Source organism: Ascaphus truei, chromosome 16 (genome assembly GCF_040206685.1).
Source record: "Ascaphus truei isolate aAscTru1 chromosome 16, aAscTru1.hap1, whole genome shotgun sequence".
NCBI classification, from domain to species: domain Eukaryota; kingdom Metazoa; phylum Chordata; class Amphibia; order Anura; family Ascaphidae; genus Ascaphus; species Ascaphus truei.
Window position 1 is genome coordinate 51,167,565 of NC_134498.1, and position 25,551 is coordinate 51,193,115.

A 25,551-nucleotide genomic window follows, 5' to 3' on the forward strand; every position below is an offset into this window, starting at 1 on the left:
CACACAGCAGGGTTGCCCGGGCCCCCCCTCCCTCACACACCAGGGCTGCTCCTGTGTCCCCCCTCACACAGCAGGGTTGTCTGGGCTCCCCCACCCCCCTCACACACCAGGGCTGCCCGTGCCTCACCCCCCCCCCCCCCAGCAGGGCTGCTCCTGTGTCCCCCCTCACACAGCAGGGTTGTCTGGGCCCCCCCCTCCCTCACACAGCAGGGCTGCTCCTGTGTCCCCCCTAACACAGCAGGGCTGCTCCTGCCTCCCCCTCCCCCCCCCCCAGCAGGGCTGCTCCTGTGTCCCCCCTCACACAGCAGGGTTGCCCGGTGCCCCCCTCCCTCACCCACCGGTCCTGCCCCCCCCCCCAGCAGGGCTGCTCCTGTGTCCCCCTCCCTCACACAGCAGGGCTGCTCCTGCCTCCCCCCTCCCCCCCCCCCAAGCAGAGCTGCTCCTGTGTCCTCCCTCACATAGCAGGGTTGCCCGGTGCCCCCTCCCTCACACACCGGTCCTGCTCCTGTGTCCCCCCTCACACAGCAGGGTTGCCCGGTGCCCCCCTCCCTCACACACCGGTCCTGCTCCTGTGTCCCCCCCTCACACACAGCAGGGCTGCCCGGTGCCCCCTCCCTCACACACCGGTTCTGCTCCTGTGTCCCCCCTCACGCAGCAGGGCTGCTCCTGCCTCCCCCCCCCCCCAGCAGGGCTGCTCCTGTGTCCCCCCTCACACAGCAGGGTTGCCCGGTGCCCCCCTCCCTCACACACCGGTCCTGCTCCTGTGTCCCCCCCTCACACACAGCAGGGCTGCCCGGGCCCTGGGTGTGTGTCTCCCCTTCCCTCCCTGCCCCCGCCCCGGGGTGTTCTCTGGCCCGTGTACGGGGGGAAGGGGCCGGTCTCCGGCTGGTCCCGCCCGGTCCGCGGGGTGACGGGGCCTCGCTGCCGTGAGAAGCCGCCTGATCCGGCACCGTCTGCGCAGCTCTCCCCTCCTCCCACCGGGCGGCTGCGGGGACACGCGGGGTACTGGGGGGGCGCTATACTGGGGGGAGCGCTATACTGGGGGGAGCGCTATATTGGGGGGAGTATCTCTATACTTGGGTGGAATAGGTCTATACTCGGGGAGTAGTTCTATACTGGGGGGAGTAGCTCTATCTGGGGGGAGTAGCTCTATACTGGGGGGGGGAGTAGCTCTATACTGGGGGGGGGAGTAGCTCTATACTGGGGGGGAAGTAGGTCAATACTCGGGGAGTAGTTCTATACTGGGGGGGAGTAGTTCTATACTAGCGTGGAGTAGCTATATACTGGGGGAGTAGTTCTATACTGGGGGGGGGGAGTAGCTATATACTGGGGGAGTAGTTCTATACTGGGGGGGGGGAGTAGCTCTATACTGGGGGCCTAGCTCTATACTGGGGGTGAGTAGCTCTATACTGGGGAGAAGTTGCTGTATACTGGGGAGAAGTCGCTGTATACTGGGGAGAAGTCGCTGTATACTGGGGAGAAGTTGCTGTATACTGGGCAATAAGAGCAGTGATATAATACAGAGACTACTGGTGGGGGGGGGGGGGGGGTCTGTAGGAAGTGTATAGTTATAGGGGGCCCTTAGGAGCTGTATATTGCGGGAGCTTTATATGAGAGCTACATGTGGGTGAGGCAGTAGACACTGCGAGGTCACGTATAGGGAGAGGGAGCTTATATCAGGGTGGCTGTATAAGGGGGAAGGAGCTTATATCAGGGTGGCTGTATAAGGGGGAAGGAGCTTATATCAGGGTGACAGTATAAGGGGGAAGGAGCTTATATCAGGGTGGCTGTATAAGGGGGAAGGAGCTTATATCAGGGTGGCTGTATAAGGGGGAAGGAGCTTATATCAGGGTGGCTGTATAAGGGGGAAGGAGCTTATATCAGGGTGGCTGTATAAGGGGGAAGGAGCTTATATCAGGGTGGCTGTATAAGGGGGGCCGCTTGGTATAAGTGGGTGCTGGGTGCCCGGGAGGAGGAGCAGTGCGCCACCCCAGACCCGCTGTATATCAGGGCAGGAGCGGTACAGGCGGGGTGGGCGGGCGCTGCCCCGGGGCGGGGGATGGAGGTGCACCTCGGGCTGGGGGGGGTGTACAAGCCTCCTCCGGGGAAGATGATCCGGGGAGCCTTCGAGAACCTGTTCCTGAGTGTGCGGGAGGCGCTGCACAGCGAGCGCAAAGCGGAGCCGGGCGCCCACCCTGCGCCCACCCTGCACCCACCCAGCCCCTGGGCACCCCCGCCGGGCACCTGGGCAGACCCGCCGGGCACCCACCCACCCAGCACCTGGAGCGGGTCCCCGGGCGCACAGCCAGGCGCAGCGCCCCGGAGCCCCGGGCGCACAGACCCAGCGCAGTTCCCCGGACTCAGCGGCTGCCCCCGGGAGCTGAACGAGATCCTGGGAGAGCAGGACGGGATGCTGGAGGCCGGGAAGGGACCCCCAGACCACCCCCCAAAGGAAAGTTACCCGGGTGCGCCCGGGAGCATCTCTGACAGCGCTAAAGAGCTGTGCAAAGCTGTGTCTGTGTCACTAGGACTGAGCATGGAGGCGCTGGAGCATCTGAACACAGGGGGGGAGGCACAGAGAGGAGACTGCATGTTTGCTGCGCCCCCCACTCACCCTTTGGATACCCACAAGTGCCAAGTGGGAGAGGAGGGTAAGAGTGACCCCTCACCCCCCCAGTACGGGGAAGGGGGCTTTAGGAGGAGCAGCCAGCCTGACTTCCCTGCTGGCAAAGCCCCAGAGGAGGGTCGTGCCTTGGGCACCGAGGAGAAGGAGCAGCCCTACACAGAGCTGGCACTGCCAGAGCCCGGAGGTTACAGACCCCAGCCCCGGGGCATGGAGCTGACACCCAGCCTCACCCTGTACAAGCCCACCGCCTTCATGGAGGAGACCCCTGCCTACGCTGGCAGGGACTATTACAGCTTTCAGATGGCACTTGCTCCACATGGCAGGATAAAGGTAGAGAACCCCATGGATTATGGTGGCAGCACCTGGGGGGCACCCAGCAGGTACAGCGAGCTTTCTGGCTTTGCCCACTGCGGTCCAGCGCCCAGCTGGCACTCTCTGTTTGAGGAGGGCCAGTCCAGTGGCCCCTATGCAGACGCCCCTCCGTACAGTTACCCCCGAAGCCATGTGCCCTCTGGCCCTGAGGGTGACTTTCCTTCGGACAGCTGGTATCCAGCGCCAGCCATGCTGGGCAGGGTGCCCTATGGCGCACCCATGAAGACCGAGATGACCCCTTGGATGGAGGGGTACCCTGGCACATTTGGGGACCTGAGGTAGGTAACCTAAAATCTTCCAGTGCTTTCAGTGTGAATGGCAGCGTAATAGCGCTGGCATGAAAACTGCCAATGGGTACAACATGGGCAGCGGCGGTGCCAACCTCCCACTTAATCACAGCTCTCTCCTACCTTTCTGCACCTTGTAATTACAGATTAGTTAAAAGCAACTGTTATTTCTAGCAAAACTTTCATTTATACACAGGGCAGGCACTGCACAAACCCCTCTTCCCTATACTTACCCATCCTGACACTATACACAGTGTGAGTGGTGTCTGCATCCCATACTTCACACTGCACATTACCTGTGTATTATACATTGGCTGCTTTAGCACATCTGTGTATACAGTGAACAGGTACAGCACTGGACAGCGGCAGAGGTGGACTCCCACTCGCCACCATACTGTACTACAATCCCTCCACTGGTGTACAGAACAGGTGAGGTGTTGGGCACATCTTCTGGGCCCCTGTGTTGGGAAACAGGCACAGTATAGAGCTAAAATAGGTTGGTGCTTTTGCTGTCAGGCGGCCAGTGCCAATTCCCATTTAGATGTACCTTTTAATTAAAGTTGCACTTTGTGGTGTGTGTGACAGTGAATGTCACACTCGGATACCGTGTACACACACTCTTCCAACTCTCTACACTCGTGTACAATTTGATTACAGAATAGCCACCAGAATTAATATTGGACCTCTCCAGTCATGTGAGCTGTTGGCCTCCAAGCCCTCTTCTAAGTGAATGTAAAAGATAATCGGGGCGCAGAGATATTGCATTTTTATTCAGGGGAGAGCGTCCGGCACAAATCCGTCTTCAGTTTGATCATGTAAATATTCATTTATGAACTTCATTACATTTGGATGAAATTTTGATATTTATTACGCAACTTCAAAATGACATTTCGTGGCGCATTATCCGTAAGGTTTTATAAGGCATTGATTATTTGTCTTCTGCTATCATTTCTGTATGCTGCCGAGCGGAATTTTTTAAACCCTTATTTATGTTAATGAAAGTAGTTTGAAGAAGTTATCCACTTAATTAAAACTTCTGAGGGCTGAAAGGAGACTGCACGCTGCTCAGAAACAATTGGTGTCACTTTGACCAGCACTATATATATATAGTACCTATTGCTGGAGTGGGTGGCATGGCATGGGGGGCAGTGAGCATTTTGGCATGGGGGCAGTGCGCAGCATGGCATGGGAGCAGTGGGCAGCATGGCATGGGGTACACTATGGCATGGGGTAGTGGGCAGCATGGCATGGGGTACACTATGGCATGGGTGGATAGTGGGCAGATGGCATGGGAGCAGCATGACATGGGTGGGCAGTGGGCAGCATGACATGGGGGCAGCATGGCATGGGTGGGCAGTGGGCAGCATGACATGGGGGCAGCATGGCATGGGTGGGCAGCATGGCATGGGTGCGCAATTGGCAGCATAGCTTGGGGGACCAGTTGGGCAGCATGGCATGGCACTGGGACTCACCCTTCTGTTGTCCATGCCTCCAGAAACACATTGCATGGGGCACCTTGCTGGCTATTCTGGTAGGAAATGGGTTAAAGTGTCAGTCTTACTGACATGGTTCAGAGCAGCTCGCCCTAATCACGCAGCTCGCCCTAATCACGCAGCTCACCCATATCACGCAGCTCGCCCTAATCACACAGCTCACCCATATCACGCAGCTCACCCATATCACGCAGCTCTCCCTAATCACGCAGCTCGCCCTAATCACGCAGCTCGCCCTAATCACGCAGCTCGCCCTAATCACGCAGCTCGTCCTAATCACGCAGCTCGTCCTAATCACGCAGCTCGTCCTAATCACGCAGCTTGCCTTAATCACGCAGCTCACCAATATCACGCAGCTCGCCCATATCACGCAGCTCACCCATATCACGCAGCTCACCCATATCACGCAGCTCACCCATATCACGCAGCTCACCCATATCACGCAGCTCGCCTTAATCACGCTGCTCACCCATATCACGCAGCTCGCCCATATCACGCAGCTCACCCATATCACGCAGCTCACCCATATCACGCAGCTCACCCATATCACGCAGCTCGCCTTAATCACGCTGCTCACCCATATCACGCAGCTCGCCCTAATCACGCAGCTCACCCATATCACGCAGCTCACCCATATCACGCAGCTCGCCCTAACCACGCAGCTCACCCATATCACGCAGCTCACCCATATCACGCAGCTCGCCCTAATCACGCAGCTCACCCATATCACGCAGCTCGCCCTAATCACGCAGCTCACCCATATCACGCAGCTCGTCCTAATCACGCAGATCGCCCTAATCATGCAGCTTACTTTATAAACCTCATGTTTTCACTTTCAGAGAAGTGTTTATATAAACTATATTTTTTCCTGAAAATTGTTAAATATAATAAATCCCGAATCCTCTCACAGGCGGCTGAGAGACGCACCCACCGAATGCACTGTGGGGTCTGGCAGGCAGGATTTGAACCTGATCCTGATAGGACGGACAATGACATGTTTTAATAAGTTCAACGTTTATGTATTTTAAATTGTAATATTTTCTACGGAGAACAAACATTTTGGGGTGTTTTGGAAGGGAATCCATATTTATATTAGTAGGATGCAAATAAGTAAAACTGTAAGAATCTCTCCAGGATGATGATTCCCGTGCCACAAAATACCGTAATTCCTGAGGATAGCCGTGTTCTGTGCCCGGTGTGTGGGCAGAGACGTGAGGATTGCCGTGTTCTGTGCCCGGTGTGTGGGCAGAGACGTGAGGATAGCCGTGTTCTGTGCCCGCGGTGTGGGCAGAGACGTGAGGATAGCCGTGTTCTGTGCCCGGTGTGTGGGCAGAGACGTGAGGTTAGCCGTGTTCTGTGCCCGGTGTGTGGGCAGAGACGTGAGGATAGCCGTGTTCTGTGCCCGGTGTGTGGGCAGAGACGTGAGGATAGCCGTGTTCTGTGCCCGCGGTGTGGGCAGAGACGTGAGGATAGCCGTGTTCTGTGCCCGCCGTGTGGGCAGAGACGTGAGGTTAGCCGTGTTCTGTGCCCGCGGTGTGGGCAGAGACGTGAGGATAGCCGTGTTCTGTGCCCGCTGTGTGGGCAGAGACGTGAGGATAGCCGTGTTCTGTGCCCGCGGTGTGAGCAGAGACGTGAGGATAGCCGTGTTCTGTGCCCGCGGTGTGAGCAGAGACGTGAGGATAGCCGTGTTCTGTGCCTGGTGTGTGGGCAGAGACGTGAGGATAGCCGTGTTATGTGCCCGGTGTGTGGGCAGAGACATGAGGATAGCGTGTTCAGTGCCCGGTGTGTGGGCAGAGACGTGAGGATAGCCGTGTTCTGTGCCCGGTGTGTGGGCAGAGATGTGAGGATAGCCGTGTTCTGTGCCCGCTGTGTGGGCAGAGACGTGAGGATAGCCGTGTTCTGTGCCCGCCGTGTGGGCAGAGACGTGAGGTTAGCCGTGTTCTGTGCCCGCGGTGTGGGCAGAGACATGAGGATAGCCGTGTTCTGTGCCCGCGGTGTGGGCAGAGACGTGAGGATAGCCGTGTTCTGTGCCCGCGGTGTGGGCAGAGACGTGAGGATTGCCGTGTTCTGTGCCCGGTGTGTGGGCAGAGATGTGAGGATAGCCGTGTTCTGTGCCTGGTGTGTGGGCAGAGACGTGAAGATAGCCGTGTTCTGTGCCCGGTGTGTGGGCAGAGACGTGAGGATAGCCGTGTTCTGTGCCCGGTGTGTGGGCAGAGACGTGAGGATAGCCGTGTTCTGTGCCCGCGGTGTGAGCAGAGACGTGAGGATAGCCGTGTTCTGTGCCCGCGGTGTGAGCAGAGACGTGAGGATAGCCGTGTTCTGTGCCCGCGGTGTGGGCAGAGATGTGAGGATAGCCGTGTTCTGTGCCCGCCATGTGGGCAGAGACGTGAGGATAGCCATGTTCTGTGCCCGGTGTCTGGGCAGAGAAGTGAGGATAGCCGTGTTCTGTGCCCGCGGTGTGAGAAGAGACGTGAGGATAGCTGTGTTCTGTGCCCGCCGTGTGAGAAGAGACGTGAGGATAGCTGTGTTCTGTGCCCGCCGTGTGGGCAGAGAAGTGAGGATAGCCGTGTTCTGTGCCCGGTGTGTGGGCAGAGACGTGAGGATAGCCGTGTTCTGTGCCCGCCGTGTGAGAAGAGACGTGAGGATAGCTGTGTTCTGTGCCCGCCGTGTGGGCAGAGAAGTGAGGATAGCTGTGTTCTGTGCCCGCCGTGTGGGCAGAGACGTGAGGATAGCCGTGTTCTGTGCCCGGTGTCTGGGCAGAGAAGTGAGGATAGCCGTGTTCTGTGCCCACCGTGTGGGCAGAGAATTGAGGATAGCCGTGTTCTGAGCCCGGTGTGGGCAGAGACGTGAGGATAGCTGTGTTCAGTGCCCGGTGTGTGGGCAGAGAAGTGAGGATTGCCGTGTTCTGAGCCCGCCGTGTGGTCAGAGACGTGAGGATAGCCGTGTTCTGAGCCCGGTGTGGGCAGAGACGGGAGGATAGCCGTGTTCTGAGCCCGGTGTGGGCAGAGACGTGAGGATAGCTGTGTTCAGTGCCCGGTGTGTGGGCAGAGACGTGAGGATAGCCGTGTTCTGTGCCCGCCGGCCTGGTATATGGAGCAGAAGTCGCGGGGTTGTGTATTCCGGGGATTTGTTGTTGAAAGGTTTTTATAGTTGAGATTTTTATATTTGAGATTTTTATATTTGAGATTTTTATAGTTGAGATTTTTATAGTTGAGATTTTTATAGTTGAGATTTTTATATTTGAGATTTTTATAGTTGAGATTTTTATACTTGAGATTTTTATATTTGAGATTTTTATAGTTGAGATTTTTAGAGCCTGAATTTGCAAACTTGTTAAACACATTTTTTAATCGGTGAAAATGTTCCACGTGTCACCTGAGATTCTTTCACTTTATTATAGAAGAGACGTGTGAGGCTGCCAGGCCGGGCAGGGGGTATCGGGGTGGGGGAGGGCTCCCAGTGGTACTTCTCATGGGGAAGGGGCTTCCAGGTAGTACACAATACTTTGTTAATTATCCGGGGAAGTGATTGGCTTTCACTGCAGAGCACTCAAGGGGTTAATAATAACTGCTGCTTCCGTCTAAGAATATTTTGACTTTTCTGCGGTTCATGCAATATATATGGAAATGTTGAGAAAGGTGTCAGGGTTATGAGACACCCGTACCGGCATTGTGCCGACCTTCCTAAGCTCTGCAGCTGCCATAAAGTGCTTTATTGTATAATGATGCTGAGTATCTCTCTGTCTGACTCTGATCTGACTCAGTACCCTCAGCGACCTCTAACCTCTGTTCCACAATTGGGGTTCTTGTGTTTTTGAAGAGGTGTTTAAGCTCAGTGCGGTCTGCAGCTCTGATAATACGGGGTGCACTAGATTGTCTCTTTTCTGGGGGTCTCTTGTCACATGCTTGGTCATACTTGGTACTGCTGTACTGCAGTATTTTAATGTTGCAGATGGCCCTAGATATATTGTGCTGTTTTAACAGTCTGGTGTAAAACATTACGCTGAAATGACGATTAAATAAACATGAGAAGGCAGTTTCATTTGCCTGCAAACATCGGCTGCTTAATTCACCAGCTTAATTCACCAGCCCCGCGATCAGTATTGATCTTTCGCTACTGGAAGAGTTTCGTGAAACAGCTTCTTCCCTTTTCTGTTCTATTTCTTCGTTTGGGATTTGACGCCTCTTTGGTTATTCATACTAAAATAAAATAAATGACTTCCATGTGCCTTGTATTTAGATTTGTGTCTAGAAAGGTCTCCAGCTACTTAATTCATGCCACGTTTTTTAATGTCAAATTAAATGAGTTTGTGCCGGACTAACATGTTTGCAACCAGTGCTTTTGGAAGTAGTTTTTTGTGCCACTTTTTCCCACATAATATTCTTGTTGCTGATTTGTCCCAATAATTACACTTTGTGCACTAGGCTGTGTCTGTAGGAAATGATTTTGTCTGGGAAGATTTTCCCCTAATTTTGGGCCTAATTGATGCCTTACACAGAATCTCAGTAAAACTTTTCTTTACGCGCATTTCCTGCCTACACGAAAAGTTTACCAAGGCAGTTTCCCAAACTAATGCCGCAGGAGACTTTCTTGTTCACATGTGTGCCCAGGGGGCCACTCAATCTCACCCAATAAAACTGCACACAACATCATGAGAATTAGCAGAGAAATGTCCCATTTAAAGCAAAACGTTTGTGCGTTTTTTATTAAACCTGGTGCTGTTTTATTCGGTTAGACCCGTCCTAGTTTTTACAGTCAGGAAACGAATAAATGACCACGTTTACACCTTGTGCTGATAGCAGCAAAGGAGCAGTTATTAGACTAGCCGCTTCTAATTAGATAGAGCAAACTGCATCGCCCCGGTGAATAAACAGCTCCGCCAGGTCACACGGCGAGCACGCCGGACAACCCGCGTCAACCGATGAAACGGGAGTTACAGGCGCTCAGATCTGATGCAGATTCAACCAGAAGCAAACATTCCAGTTAAAGCGACGCGTGTTTTAGAGGATGAAGTAAAGATCCCGGAGACTGGGAAATGATTAACTTAGCTTTGTAATTAAATGATTTCATTATTCTCAGAAACTCGTTGGTTTTCTCAGAATACACATTATCAGGTATTTCACATAATGATTTGTGTTAGTAATTGTTTGATGTTGGTTGGGGCCGTTCTTTTTTTTTTTTTTTTTTTTTTTAATAGAAATAAAATGACGATTATTTTAGGAAAATAACTGAGTGGAAAGAGCGTAATGTATCACAACAATGTAACACAACAATCATGTAATCCAATAAGGTATTGTAATGTTGCACGGGGTGTTTTCTTGGACGGTGAAGGCATTAAACATTTTTTTTATTATTCTTTCGGAATGTACAATAAGCCTCATATATACTGTATGTATGTATGTGTGTATATATATATATATGTATATGTATATATATATATATATATATATATATATATATATATATATATATATATTTATATATATATATATATATATATATATATATATATTGGTCAGAAAGTGTTCAGTCCGCGCTAGGTATATATTGGTATAGATAAATGATATCTCATTGCGACGTAAGAAGTTATTCATTGGAGGTGAGGGTTATGTAATTCTCAAGTGGCGTATTGTCGTGGCTTTAGCAGCTTGGTAAAAGTGTTTGAATATAATTGCATGATTATAAATAAAGAACAGATGTCCTGGAAATTGTGCATCAATTGTGCCGCTGTGCTGGTTGTGGATAAAATTAGATTTCCGTCGTCAGTATTGATACTTTTTATTGAGCGAGCTTTGGAAATGCGTTGCGGACGCTGCTTTCGCGTGTGCGTAGAACAGCACATGTCGCTGTGCAGAAATGAGAATCTTTATTAGCACCCGCTCTTGGTTACAAGGGGTGCAGTATATTCCTAATAAGATTCATGAGCAGGGAGCAGCACTATTTATTAATAATAAATGATACATTGTTCCTACTTACTGCCAATGAAAACAGAATCCAGCGCAGTGAACTCTTGCCCGGTCTAATTACTTTGGAGACACAAGGCGATAAAGCAAATTGCCTTAGGTTACGCGGAGCTGGCAATGCGACGGGACGCGGGGTATTACCCACAACAAATACCCCTGTCTTAAAGAAGCAAAACTGCCAATTGTCTTTTTTAAAATGTAATATTGATATTTTTTGTACATAGTAATTGAAACGGGGGTCTTTCAGAGCGGAGCGCGCTGTTTTTCGCTCCGGCGCGTTCTTGAGATGCGTGCAGGTTTAGGTGGCAGTGGTTCTGCCCCCGCTATGGAAATCAAAGTGATCTCCCAACCCCGCAGGTCTTGAGGATGATCAGGAAGCCAGAGTGTCGGGGATGGTGTTGCCTTTACAATGACCACGGTCACCATCTTTGAAAACCATGGGACATCTTTTACATTATGTCCACCGGATTTCTGCTTTAACCACCAGGCTGCTCCTTGTCCCGTTATACCTCCGCTGGCGGCAGCGCATTGCTATGCACCTTGGGACGGGAACTCACGCACTCTCTCCCAATGTACAAGGCTCAGGTGAAGCGCTAGCTCACCTGCCGAGTGATGTCCATCAGCTTACTGGACGTGCCCATGCACATGGATTTATTCTTTGTGTATGTCTCCCATAATACTATTAGAATGTAAGCTCTTTTGGTTAGACCCTCCTTTTCCGTGTGTTGACATTCATCTTTAATGCTCGTATCGCTGTATAATACATGTCATTCCCTGTCAATAAAATGGCCATGAAAAGATTACGCAATACTTTATCTTGTGTGCTAATACTTACATTTTTTTATTCTCCGTACAGTGACTTTTAATGTCATTTCTTACTTTTCCAGCGGCACTCGGGGACCGCTGATTGTAATGTTTACAGCTTTTGGAGGGACAGAAGAAAAAATGGCTGCCGTCTTTTCAAAGGAAGCAAGCGTGGGTTTTGCTGTCCTATGCTTCCATGTGTGTAACGTGAGTTGCAGTGGGACATGGAAATAATTAGGGCACTGCCGTTTTTTCGAGGTGCTGCGGTTTCTGGTGTGTGTCTCCTAAAACTTTTGAGGGGGGTTACACGTACAGGAGTTACGCTATCAACTTGCGGACTTTGCTGTATTAACCCAGTGAGTGCCAAAGAAGTCTGACAGAGGGTGATCGCCAGCGGTGCCTTCCAACGGGCTTAGCAGCAGAATGTTTTAGAAGTGACACTCGGAGAGATTTTCCCCCGTTCCTGGAAGAAGTACTTTCCAGCGCTTGCGCTCTGACAAGTGATGTATACGCCTCTCAGGCTGTGATATTTATCAGCTGTTATAATGTCACCTGTTACAACGGCTTCGCTGAGTGTTAATGCGCCTCTCGCTATAAAGAAAGAGAAATGCCAAGTCAACACTAAACCCGTCTGCGCTCACCGATGGCGCGTTAACGGAAACATTATTTCCCGCAGGCTCCCCCGGCCCCAGCCGGGTTACAGTTACATACAGTATGAGCGGTAACGCGTTCTGGCCACTTTCTAACGCTGGTTTAAGAATTCACAATGTGCTTAATATCATTTCAAACTGGGGCTCAGGAGCCTGGCTTGGAACAGCACGATAACAGTTATTGCATAATTCACAACGCACAGCACTTTTACTGGGAGCGTGGCTTTATATTATATTTTATATGACCCAGCAGCGATCCCACACGCCAGTCAGTGCTTTGTCATAACGACACTTTTGGAAATCTCGGGCAGTTAATGGGCAGTTTTTGTCCCGAAACATCGAGTCCCATTCCCCAGGGGTCAGCCTCTCACTCTTTCATTATTTGTGCTAAGGCTTTTTACCTTTGTATTGCATCTTGATATTATATATATATATTAGATGTTTCTAATACACGTTGTAAGTATGCTATGGTGATCATTTGAGTCTTGTACTATGCTCTCACAGCAATGTTCTGCTCAATATACCATTTTGAACATTTCTTTAGTGTCTTGGTATTTTTTGGGCTGCTTATTGCTCATTCTTCCTGATTTAGACATTTCCCCAAAGCGGTTCCCAAAATTATTTATCCAAAGAAGAAAACGGGGTGGGGGAAAGAGGATTCTCAATGTAATTCGTTCAGAAGGAAATATAGCTATTATAATTATTTGTGAATGGGAAAAAAATATTTATAAAATTGGTTAAGTTGGACACGGCGATGTCACTTACATAGTATGGTTGCCTTTTTTTGGATTCCAAACAAAAGTACAATAATTTCTCCAAAAAAATAAATCAATTTACTTTGTTTTTCTTTGCGACCTTTTATTGCGAGTACTTGATTGTATGGGATTAAAATGATGTAAAGAAATACTCGTGCATCTCATTACCGATGTTTTTATTTGTGTGTCGTTGTTACACCTGATGTAAGCACTGTTGTGATATTCCTCTTTATTTCCTGCTCAGAGTTCATGCCTCAACTTGAAAACCCATTAAAATATCTTGAGTTCTGAAAGAAATAAAAGAATGGAATGAGTTTGTGTGGACGGACACTTCCACTTCATTGATCCCCTGCTTCCCTGGTCGGTTTTTCTGCCTCCGTAGCACATTGGGCTGGACGTAGGAGATCTGCGTTTGCATTCCTGCAGCCGCCCTGCGCAGTGACACACCGTCGCACTTACTCCTGAACCTCCATTTAAGCGTTGAGCCTTTATACGCAGAACTAGTCCTGCTCGCACTTCAGGGACATGGAAAACTCGCTCATAACCGGCTCCCCGTCACCAGGAAACATTATAGTTTAGCCAAAAGGGGCCGACATTTAGCTGAGCGGTTTATTTACGTCAAAGTGCAAAAATGTAAAGAGCACTTTTACGAGCCTTAAAAGTGCTGTCTAACTCCGCAGGAAAGTGGAAGTGTGCAGTGCACCCCCCGTACACGGCAAAATACAAATGTACGCACGGAAATCGTATGTACGAGCAGCAAAAAACATGGGATTTACAATAAAACCAGACAGTGTACAAAATATTATTTTCTTTAAAACGATCTTTCAAATATAAATGTAGTGGATTTTTATGATGTGTGTATGTATGTATGTATGTATGTGTATGTATGTATGTATGTATGTATGTATGTATGTATGTATGTATGTCTTTATTTATATAGCGCCATTAATGTACATAGCGCTTCACAGCAGTAATACACGTGACAAACATATAAATAACAAATAATACAAATAACAGATCATGGGAATAAGCGCTTCAGACATAAATGTAACATTTAGGAAGAGAAGTCCCTGCCCCGGGGAGCTTACAATCTAATTGGTAGGTAGGAAGAACATACAGTGGGAGGGAGTTCTGGTAAGTGCGTCTGCAGGGGGCCAAGCTTTATGAATCAGGTGTGTAGTGTGTGTGTGTGTGTGTGTGTGTGTGTGTGTGTGTGTGTGTGTGTGTGTGTGTGTGTGTGTGTGTGTGTGTGTGTGTGTGTGTGTGTGTGTGTGTGTGTGTGTGTGTGTGTTTTGTGTGTGTGTGTGTGTGTGTGTGTGTGTGTATACGTTTTCGTGCTTATCCCATAAAGCAATAACAGACGTCGGTTTTTGTGTCTTCTATCAAATATAGAAAATTTATGATTTACTTACCTGCGTGCTGTCCCTTGATGTCGTGTTGCAACCAGTATTGTATGTATGTATATATATGTGTATATATATATATATATGTGTATGTGTATATATATGTGTATGTGTATATATATGTGTATGTATATATATATATGTGTATATATATAATATATATATATGTGTGTGTGTGTATATATATATATATATATATATATATATATATATATATATATATATATATTGTAATATATATATATTATATATATATTATATATATGTGTGTGTGTGTGTATATATATATATATTGTAATATATATATATTATATATGTGTGTGTGTGTGGTTGGTAAGAACAGGCACCCCAGGTCTTTAGAAAAATCTAATAATTTTTTTTTTAGAACAGGACAATGTTTTGGCCGCAAATCTTACCGACTTGTATTACTGCGCAGCTCTGACCCAGGCTGCAAACGCTCTATTCTGGCGGACTGCCTGTACAATATATATGTACAATCGGTTTATAAAATATGGATTGTCTGGAACTCACTTTTCCCATCTGAAGTTTTTATTTTTCATTTTTACCATCCTGATTTTATTCTTTAAGGTACAATCCCACCCAAAAGTGACTACCCAAAATATCAAAATCATTTTTCTCAAAATCTACTGATTTCTAAACAGATTAATTTCATAGATTGTCGCTGTATCGGTGAGGTGGCTGCTATCTCCTCTCCCAGAATCCCCTGCTTCTCACCCTCACTGTATCGGGGAGACTCTGTGACTGCTATCTCCTCTCCCAGAATCCCCTGCTTCTCACCCTCACTGTATCGGGGAGACTCTGTGGCTGCTATCTCCTCTCCCAGAATCCCCTGCTTCTCACCCTCACTGTATCGGGGAGACTCTGTGGCTGCTATCTCCTCTCCCAGAATCCCCTGCTTCTCACCCTCACTTCTTGTCGCCTCTCCCATGGGAGAGCAGTGACATCACCAGATTGGAACTAAATCTGCGCCTTGCGCTCTATCGGCCATGTTGTTTTATCCCAGGCAGCAGGGATTTTCTGAGGGACTTTAGTAAATTTAGGAGGGGGCTGTAGGAAGGTTGAATTCTGTAACAAAAATAGTATTGAGTATCGGGGGTTGCACCTCTAATTAACAGACACCAGCCACGGACCAAGTGCCGTGTTAAATATGGTTTGAATAAGGTCTTTATTTTAGAGACTGTTTTATAGTCATGTTCGTAGAAATATCTGTGGCGTTTCCTCCGCGTGTCCTCCGACAGAAAGCATTATACAAACAGAACCGTTTCCTTCTTGTGCTGCCATGCTTCTATGTGCAATGGCAGCGTGGCTCACGTAAGTCCCCCGCCTTCCTTTAAGTGGGACCAGTACCCCAAATTCTTATCCCTTCAAAAAACCTTCTTCCAGCCAAATATGTAGTGCAAATATTACCTGTGAATGATCTGTAACCCTGACATGCAGAACACGAAGCCCAAACCCCTGTCCCTGCATCTCCCAGACTGCCATACCAGGGCTGGGCAGCTCCTGTCCTCAAGGGCCACCAACAGGTCAGGTTTTCTGGATATCCCTGCTTCAGCACAGGTGGTGCAGTCTCGACCTGTGCTGAAGCAGGGATATCCCTAATATGTGGCCTGTTAGTAGCCCCTGAAGACTGGAGTTGCCTCCCTTCCCCCTCCCTCCTCCCCCCCCCCGTGCTAAAGTCTCAAATATGAAAACCAAGAATGAGTGTGACGTTTCAGAAGCGAGTTGCGAGAGAAGACGGGCCGCCTGTGTCTGGAGGGGTGTACGCGTGTTTTTTAATCGAATGCATTAAATAACTGATCATTGAATACCAAGAAATGATTGTATTTTTTCCATTTTATAGTGCCGTGTTAATCTCCTCTTGGCATGAAAAACCCAGATTTCACAAGCGAGCGCATTCACTTAACCATAAAATCACTCTGTTTGTGTGTGCCGGAGACCTTTAGCTGTTCTTCTGAACCAGGGGCGGGCAACGCCAGTCCTCAAGGGCCACTAACAGGTCAGGGTTTCAGGATATCCCTGCTTCAGCACGGGTAGCTCAATAAGTGGCTCAGTAGAAGAGTTTGCTTCAGCACAGGTGGCTCAATCAGTGGCTCAGTCTACTGAGCCACTGATTGAGCCAGCTGTGCTGAAGCAGGGATATCCTGGAAACCTGACCTGTTGGTGGCCCTTGAGGACTGGCGTTGCCCAACTCCTGTTCTAAACACACTCCGGTTAGTTTGCTAACCAGAACTATTAGGATGACGTTTGATGCCAATTTGTAGCAATGTAGCAATGAATAGAAATAGCAGAACAAACCTTAACTGATAAATTATAACAAAAACATGTTTACCCTGATTGCATTTCTGGACGGATATCAAAACTTTTGACAATTTTCTTTTTTATTAATGATTCAGCTACGGGGACATTGTTAAAATGTTCCTTAGGAAGAAATGTCGGCAAACCACACAGGAGCCGACAGAACGTGAATTGGGCTATTTATCAACGTCCCCCCTAGCTCACCCCCCCCCCCCCGCCCCGCGTGTAAACTGGGGGAACCGAAAGTGGCACAAATAAAACAGCACAAGATTAATCCTAGGAAAAAAAATTCTATTGCATTTGACGGCATTTGTTTCATTGATAAATTGGTGGTGATTTTGTATTAATAAATAAAACGTGTAATGCGCACAACTCTTTCCTGCATGTATTTTATAAGCAGCAAAATAATTGCATCCCATGTGATCTTCGACTGAGCCTCTGATTGAGCCACTTGTGCTGAAGCTGGGATATCCTGAAAACCTGACCTGTTGAGGGGGCTTGAGAACTGGAGTTCAGAACCACCTGTTATATGTACTACAAAAATCTGATACATAGGACAGAAAAGCAGGAATCACTGCAGACAGTGCGAGAGCCTATGTAAAACATTCAAAGCATTTTTTTTTAAATTAAATATCATGGACTTCTGCCTTAAGCTGATATTTTATCTGCTTTCCCGATGTAATACCTGGCACGCTATGTAGCGAGCAGCTCCGGTATGGAAGGGGTTATTTCCTGCAAAGTAGTCTTCTGGACTCTTTAAAAATTGCTGTTTGATTTTTGTAAGAACTTCAACTTCAGAATTGCTGCTTCAGCATTAGAGAGAGGCTGCAGCACATTGCACTTCCTGGCACTCAAGGAGTTACTGCAGCATGAGCTTCTAATTATCCAGTAACCAATGCAAAATGTTTAGATTTTTTTTTAAACTAAGGTTCTGGAGCAAAGAAAAAAATAGGGTAATAATTAATAAGTCCTCATCACATGCCGAAACTCGAACACACGGAGCAAAGTGGGGTCTTATTTTTAGAGGTGCAATCTCACATAGCAAAAAATATTTCATTTGCACCAAAGAGCAGTGTAACACCTTGTCTGTCACGGCCCTGAATGTATCAAACGTAGGCCTGGCAGTCTGAGAAACGCTCACACATCTGCATACCACAGCTTTATTCAGTGCGCGTTTAGGGACTGGTGGCATTGTGCAGAGAATAGTTTGGGGAGCATTGTGCAGAGAATAGTTTGGGGAGCATTGTGCAGAGAATAGTTTGGGGAGCATTGTGCAGAGATTAGTTTGGGCAGCATTAGGCAGAGATTAGTTTGGGGAGCATTGTGCAGAGATTAGTTTGGGGAGCATTGTGCAGAGAATAGTTTGGGGAGCATTGTGCAGAGATTAGTTTGGGGAGCATTGTGCAGGGATTAGTTTGGGGAGCATTGTGCAGAGATTAGTTTGGGGAGTATTGTGCGGAGAATAGTTTGGGGAGCATTGTGCAGAGATTAGTTTGGGGAGCATTGTGCAGAGAATAGTTTGGGGAGCATTGTGCAGAGATTAGTTTGGGGAGCATTGTGCAGAGAATAGTTTGGGGAGCATTGTGCAGAGATTAGTTTGGGGAGCATTGTGCAGAGATTAGTTTGGGGAGCATTGTGCAGAGATTAGTTTGGGGAGTATTGTGCAGAGAATAGTTTGGGGAGCATTGTGCAGAGATTAGTTTGGGGAGCATTGTGCAGAGAATAGTTTGGGGAGCATTGTGCAGAGAATAGTTTGGGGAGCATTGTGCAGAGATTAGTTTGGGGAGCATTGTGCAGGGATTAGTTTGGGGAGCATTGTGCGGAGATTAGTTTGGGGAGTATTGTGCGGAGAATAGTTTGGGGAGCATTGTGCAGAGATTAGTTTGGGGAGCATTGTGCAGAGAATAGTTTGGGGAGCATTGTGCAGAGATTAGTTTGGGGAGCATTGTGCAGAGAATAGTTTGGGGAGCATTGTGCAGAGATTAGTTTGGGGAGCATTGTGCAGAGATTAGTTTGGGGAGCATTGTGCAGAGATTAGTTTGGGGAGTATTGTGCAGAGAATAGTTTGGGGAGCATTGTGCAGAGATTAGTTTGGGGAGCATTGTGCAGAGAATAGTTTGGGGAGCATTGTGCAGAGAATAGTTTGGGGAGCATTGTGCAGAGATTAGTTTGGGGAGCATTGTGCAGAGAATAGTTTGGGGAGCATTGTGCAGAGATTAGTTTGGGGAGCATTGCGCAGAGATTAGTTTGGGGAGCATTGTACAGAGATTAGTTTGGGGAGCACTGTGCAGGGATTAGTTTGGGGAGCATTGCGCAGAGATTAGTTTGGGGAGCATTGTGCACAGATTAGTTTGGGGAGCATTGTGCAGAGATTAGTTTGGGGAGCATTGTGCAGGGATTAGTTTGGGGAGCATTGTGCAGAGATTAGTTTGGGGAGCATTGCGCAGAGAATAGTTTGGGGAGCATTGTGCAGAGATTAGTTTGGGGAGCATTGTGCAGAGAATAGTTTGGGGAGCATTGTGCAGAGAATAGTTTGGGGAGCATTGTGCAGAGAATAGTTTGGGGAGCATTGTGCAGAGATTAGTTTGGGCAGCATTAGGCAGAGATTAGTTTGGGGAGCATTGTGCAGAGATTAGTTTGGGGAGCATTGTGCAGAGAATAGTTTGGGGAGCATTGTGCAGAGATTAGTTTGGGGAGCATTGTGCAGGGATTAGTTTGGGGAGCATTGTGCAGAGATTAGTTTGGGGAGTATTGTGCGGAGAATAGTTTGGGGAGCATTGTGCAGAGATTAGTTTGGGGAGCATTGTGCAGAGAATAGTTTGGGGAGCATTGTGCAGAGATTAGTTTGGGGAGCATTGTGCAGAGAATAGTTTGGGGAGCATTGTGCAGAGATTAGTTTGGGGAGCATTGTGCAGAGATTAGTTTGGGGAGCATTGTGCAGAGATTAGTTTGGGGAGTATTGTGCAGAGAATAGTTTGGGGAGCATTGTGCAGAGATTAGTTTGGGGAGCATTGTGCAGAGAATAGTTTGGGGAGCATTGTGCAGAGAATAGTTTGGGGAGCATTGTGCAGAGATTAGTTTGGGGAGCATTGTGCAGAGAATAGTTTGGGGAGCATAGTGCAGAGATTAGTTTGGGGAGCATTGTGCAGAGATTAGTTTGGGGAGCACTGTGCAGAGATTAGTTTGGGGAGCATTGTGCAGAGTATAGTTTGGGGAGCATTGTGCAGAGAATAGTTTGGGGAGCATAGTGCAGAGATTAGTTTGGGGAGCATTGTACAGAGATTAGTTTGGGGAGCACTGTGCAGAGATTAGTTTGGGGAGCATTGTGCAGAGAATAGTTTGGGGAGCATTGTGCAGAGATTAGTTTGGGGAGCATTGTGCAGAGAATAGTTTGGGGAGCATTGTGCAGAGATTAGTTTGGGGAGCATTGCGCAGAGATTAGTTTGGGGAGCATTGTACAGAGATTAGTTTGGGGAGCACTGTGCAGGGATTAGTTTGGGGAGCATTGCGCAGAGATTAGTTTGGGGAGCATTGTGCACAGATTAGTTTGGGGAGCATTGTGCAGAGATTAGTTTGGGGAGCATTGTGCAGGGATTAGTTTGGGGAGCATTGTGCAGAGAATAGTTTGGGGAGCATTGTGCAGAGATTAGTTTGGGGAGCATTGTGCAGAGATTAGTTTGGGGGGCATTGTGCAGAGATTAGTTTGGGGAGCATTGCGCAGAGAATAGTTTGGGGAGCATTGTGCAGAGATAAATTTGGGGAGCATTGTGTAGAGAATAGTTTGGGGAGCATTGTGCAGAGATAAATTTGGGGAGCATTGTGCAGAGATTAGTTTGGGGAGCATTGTGCAGGGATTAGTTTGGGGAGCATTGTGCAGAGATTAGTTTGGGGGAGCATTGTGCAGAGATTAGTTTGGGGAGCATTGTGCAGAGAATAGTTTGGGGGGCATTGTGCAGAGATTAGTTTGGGGAGCATTGTGCAGAGATTAGTTTGGGGAGCATTGTGCAGAGATTAGTTTGGGGAGCATTGTGCAGAGATTAGTTTGGGGGGCATTGTGCAGAGATTAGTTTGGGGAGCATTGTGCAGGGATTAGTTTGGGGAGCATTGTGCAGGGATTAGTTTGGGGAGCATTGTGCAGAGATTAGTTTGGGGAGCATTGTGCAGAGAATAGTTTGGGGAGCATTGTGCAGAGATTAGTTTGGGGAGCATTGTGCAGGGATTAGTTTGGGGAGCATTGTGCAGAGATTAGTTTGGGGAGCATTGTGCAGAGATTAGTTTGGGGAGCATTGTGCAGGGATTAGTTTGGGGAGCATTGTGCAGAGATTAGTTTGGGGAGCATTGTGCAGAGATTAGTTTGGGGAGCATTGTGCAGAGATTAGTTTGGGGAGCATTGTGCAGGGATTAGTTTGGGGAGCATTGTGCAGGGATTAGCGCTGGGTTAAAGCAGTTTTTAGGCAGTAACAGGCATTGCACAAAGAAAAGCATTTTCCAAGTGAAGTGTGTGAGCAGGACGGCAAGTGGAAAGCGATGGTCATTTGTATAAAAATACGACTTTCAGTAAGTGACGGCCGCTAGATGTCTTGCTGTTTTTCTTCTTCCCTTTTTTGTTGTTGCTGTCAATATTTAACACCGTGATTTGTTTGTACCATGAAAGTACAAACATGCCACATTCAGCCAGGCAACCACTCTCTGAGCGCTGGGGCTGGGCCCCGGGACAGATAGTTGTGCTGGTGTGTGACGTGCCTCCGCCAGGCTCGGACAGATACTTGTGCTGGTGTGTGACGTGCCTCCGCCAGGCTCGGACAGATAGTTGTGCTGGGGTGTGACGTGCCTCTGCCAGGCGCGGACAGATACTTGTGCTGGTGTGTGACGTGCCTCCGCCAGGCTCGGACAGATACTTGTGCTGGTGTGTGACGTGCCTCCGCCAGGCTCGGACAGATACTTGTGCTGGTGTGTGACGTGCCTCCGCCAGGCTCGGACAGATACTTGTGCTGGTGTGTGACGTGCCTCCGCCAGGCTCGGACAGATAGTTGTGCTGGTGTGTGACGTGCCTCCGCCAGGCTCGGACAGATAGCTGTGCTGGGGTGTGACGTGCCTCCGCCAGGCTCGGACAGATAGTTGTGCTGGTGTGTGACGTGCCTCCGCCAGGCTCGGACAGATACTTGTGCTGGTGTGTGACGTGCCTCCACCAGGCTTGGACAGATAGTTGTGCTGGGGTGTGACGTGCCTCCGCCAGGCTTGGACAGATAGTTGTGCTGGGGTGTGACGTGCCTCCGCCAGGCTCGGACAGATACTTGTGCTGGTGTGTGACGTGCCTCCGCCAGGCTCGGACAGATACTTGTGCTGGTGTGTGACGTGCCTCCGCCAGGCTCGGACAGATAGTTGTGCTGGTTTGTGACGTGCCTCCGCCAGGCTTGGACAGATAGTTGTGCTGGTGTGTGACGTGCCTCCGCCAGGCTCGGACAGATACTTGTGCTGGTGTGTGACGTGCCTCCACCAGGCTTGGACAGATAGTTGTGCTGGGGTGTGACGTGCCTCCGCCAGGCTTGGACAGATAGTTGTGCTGGGGTGTGACGTGCCTCCGCCAGGCTTGGACAGATAGTTGTGCTGGGGTGTGACGTGCCTCCGCCAGGCTCGGACAGATACTTGTGCTGGTGTGTGACGTGCCTCTGCCAGGCTCGGACAGATACTTGTGCTGGTGTGTGACGTGCCTCCGCCAGGCTCGGACAGATAGTTGTGCTGGTTTGTGACGTGCCTCCGCCAGGCTTGGACAGATAGTTGTGCTGGTGTGTGACGTGCCTCCGCCAGGCTCGGACAGATACTTGTGCTGGTGTGTGACGTGCCTCAGCCAGGCTCGGACAGATAGCTGTGCTGGTGTGTGACGTGCCTCCGCCAGGCTCGGACAGATAGTTGTGCTGGGGTGTGACGTGCCTCCGCTAGGCTCGGACAGATAGTTGTGCTGGTGTGTGACGTGCCTCCGCCAGGCTCGGACAGATAGTTGTGCTGGGGTGTGACGTGCCTCCGCCAGGCTCGGACAGATAGTTGTGCTGGTGTGTGACGTGCCTCCGCCAGGCTCGGACAGATAGTTGTGCTGGTGTGTGACGTGCCTCCGCCAGGCTCGGACAGATAGTTGTGCTGGTGTGTGACGTGCCTCCGTCAGGCTCGGACAGATAGTTGTGCTGGTGTGTGACGTGCCTCCGCCAGGCTCGGACAGATAGCTGTCCTGGTGTGTGACGTGCCTCCGCCAGGCTCGGACAGATAGCTGTGCTGGTGTGTGACGTTCCTCCGCCAGGCTCGGACAGATAGCTGTGCTGGTGTGTGCGTGCCTCCGCCAGGCTCGGACAGATAGCTGTGCTGGTGTGTGACGTGCCTCCGCCAGGCTCGGACAGATAGTTGTGCTGGCGTGTGACGTGCCTCCGCCAGGCTCGGACAGATAGTTGTGCTGGTGTGTGACGTGCCTCCGCCAGGCTCGGACAGATAGTTGTGCTGGTGTGTGACGTGCCTCCGCCTGGCTCGGACAGATAGCTGTGCTGGTGTGTGACGTGCCTCCGCCAGGCTCGGACAGATACTTGTGCTGGTGTGTGACGTGCCTCCGCCAGGCTCGGACAGATAGTTGTGCTGGTGTGTGACGTGCCTCCGCCAGGCTCGGACAGATAGCTGTGCTGGTGTGTGACGTGCCTCCGCCAGGCTCGGACAGATAGTTGTGCTGGTGTGTGACGTGCCTCCGCCAGGCTCGGACAGATAGCTGTGCTGGTGTGTGACGTGCCTCCGCCAGGCTCGGACAGATAGCTGTGCTGGTGTGTGACGTGCCTCCGCCAGGCTCGGACAGATAGTTGTGCTGGTGTGTGACGTGCCTCCGCCAGGCTCGGACAGATAGCTGTGCTGGTGTGTGATGTGCCTCCGCCAGGCTCGGACAGATACTTGTGCCGGTGTGTGACGTGCCTCCGCCAGGCTCGGACAGATACTTGTGCTGGGGTGTGACGTGCCTCCGCCAGGCTCGGACAGATACTTGTGCTGGGGTGTGACGTGCCTCCGCCAGGCTCGGACAGATAGTTGTGCTGGGGTGTGACGTGCCTCCGCCAGGCTCGGACAGATAGTTGTGCTGGGGTGTGACGTGCCTCCGCCAGGCTCGGACAGATAGTTGTGCTGGGGTGTGACGTGCCTCCGCCAGGCTCGGACAGATACTTGTGCTGGGGTGTGACGTGCCTCCGCCAGGCTCGGACAGATAGTTGTGCTGGGGTGTGACGTGCCTCCGCCAGGCTCGGACAGAGACTTGTGCTGGGGTGTGACGTGCCTCCGCCAGGCTCGGACAGATAGTTGTGCTGGGGTGTGACGTGCCTCCGCCAGGCTCGGACAGATACTTGTGCTGGTGTGTGACGTGCCTCCGCCAGGCTCGGGCAAATACTTGTGCTGGTGTGTGACGTGCCTCCGCCAGGCTCGGACAGATACTTGTGCTGGTGTGTGACGTGCCTCCGCCAGGCTCGGACAGATACTTGTGCTGGTGTGTGACGTGCCTCCGCCAGGCTCGGACAGATACTTGTGCTGGTGTGTGACGTGCCTCTGCCAGGCTCGGACAGATACTTGTGCTGGTGTGTGACGTGCCTCCGCCAGGCTCGGACAGATACTTGTGCTGGTGTGTGACGTGCCTCCGCCAGGCTCGGACAGATACTTGTGCTGGTGTGTGACGTGCCTCCGCCAGGCTCGGACAGATACTTGTGCTGGTGTGTGACGTGCCTCCGCCAGGCTCGGACAGATACTTGTGCTGGTGTGTGACGTGCCTCCGCCAGGCTCGGACAGATACTTGTGCTGGTGTGTGACGTGCCTCCGCCAGGCTCGTACAGATACTTGTGCTGGTGTGTGACGTGCCTCCGCCAGGCTCGGACAGATACTTGTGCTGGTGTGTGACGTGCCTCCGCCAGGCTCGGACAGATACTTGTGCTGGTGTATGACGTGCCTCCGCCAGGCTCGGAACACTAAGGGGTAAAGTGCTCGGAATGTTAGGGAGAGAGCCGGGTCCCGCACTTCTTATCATCGTTCTGTTTATTTCTGTTTATTTCCCCAGAATATTCATTCCATTTGAAATATTTCCTCTTATTCTGTGAGCGAGATTCTTGTTTCTCGCATGTTGTGGTTTTTTTTAGATCTCAAACGTATTTAAGAGCTAAAAAAATCTATAAAATAACAGCTGGGTGGATTTTTTAGTGGAATCCTGTGCGGGGATCCTGTGCGGGGATCCTGTGCGGGGATCCTGTGTGGGAATCCTGTGCGGGGATCCTGTGTGGGGATCCTGTGCGGGAATCCTTTGCGGGGATCCTGTGTGGGGATCCTGTGCGGGGATCCTGTGCGGGGATCCTGTGCGGGGATCCTGTGCGGGGATCACGCGCTTTTGTACAATCACTTGCACTTTGGACATTTTTGTTAATTTCAGGTAAAAATGTGCCCGCTAAATAATTGTTAATCACATGGTAATAATAACCGCGAGTTTACAAGGTGCTGATACTGGATACGATGCTGTGCGCACAATGTACAGACGCAAGGTGTCCCCGCCCCAGAGCTTAATCTCATTTTTGGTACCCGATGCCCACATAGATCAAGTGACGTGCCCAAGGTCACACGGAGGTGACACTGGGACGGAGGCTTTCTCTATTCCAGGGACCGTTTCTTTACCCCATTGGATTTCTTTCTGGGAACAGTTGCTGCTCACGTTTGCGCATTGCGTGCCGTTGTATGACTTTGTACACACACTGGGAATGTCTTTATGGAATGAAAGGAACATTTCTAAGAGTGGGGGATCTTGCTGATTATTTGGAGCATAGGACAGCATTCAGTATATTCTGATTTTGTGCTTACTTGATAGAGACAATAGCTCTGTGAACATTTGT

At 50.0% G+C, this 25,551-nt stretch overlaps 1 protein-coding gene across 2 annotated transcripts in view; it reads left to right on the top strand.

Moving 5' to 3' along the window:
- The first annotated feature begins 1,348 nt into the window (after positions 1 to 1,348).
- AR (androgen receptor) overlaps positions 1,349 to 25,551 on the top strand; it is a 174,491-nt gene continuing 150,288 nt past the window's right edge. Inside the window, exon 1 of one of the 2 annotated variants that reach the window (XM_075573568.1) lies at positions 1,349 to 3,276. In XM_075573568.1, coding sequence (XP_075429683.1) covers positions 2,060 to 3,276 — 1,217 coding nt within the window. In that variant the 5' untranslated portion in view covers positions 1,349 to 2,059. The remainder of the gene's footprint in view (positions 3,277 to 25,551) is intronic. The other variant, XM_075573569.1, reaches the window with a different exon arrangement.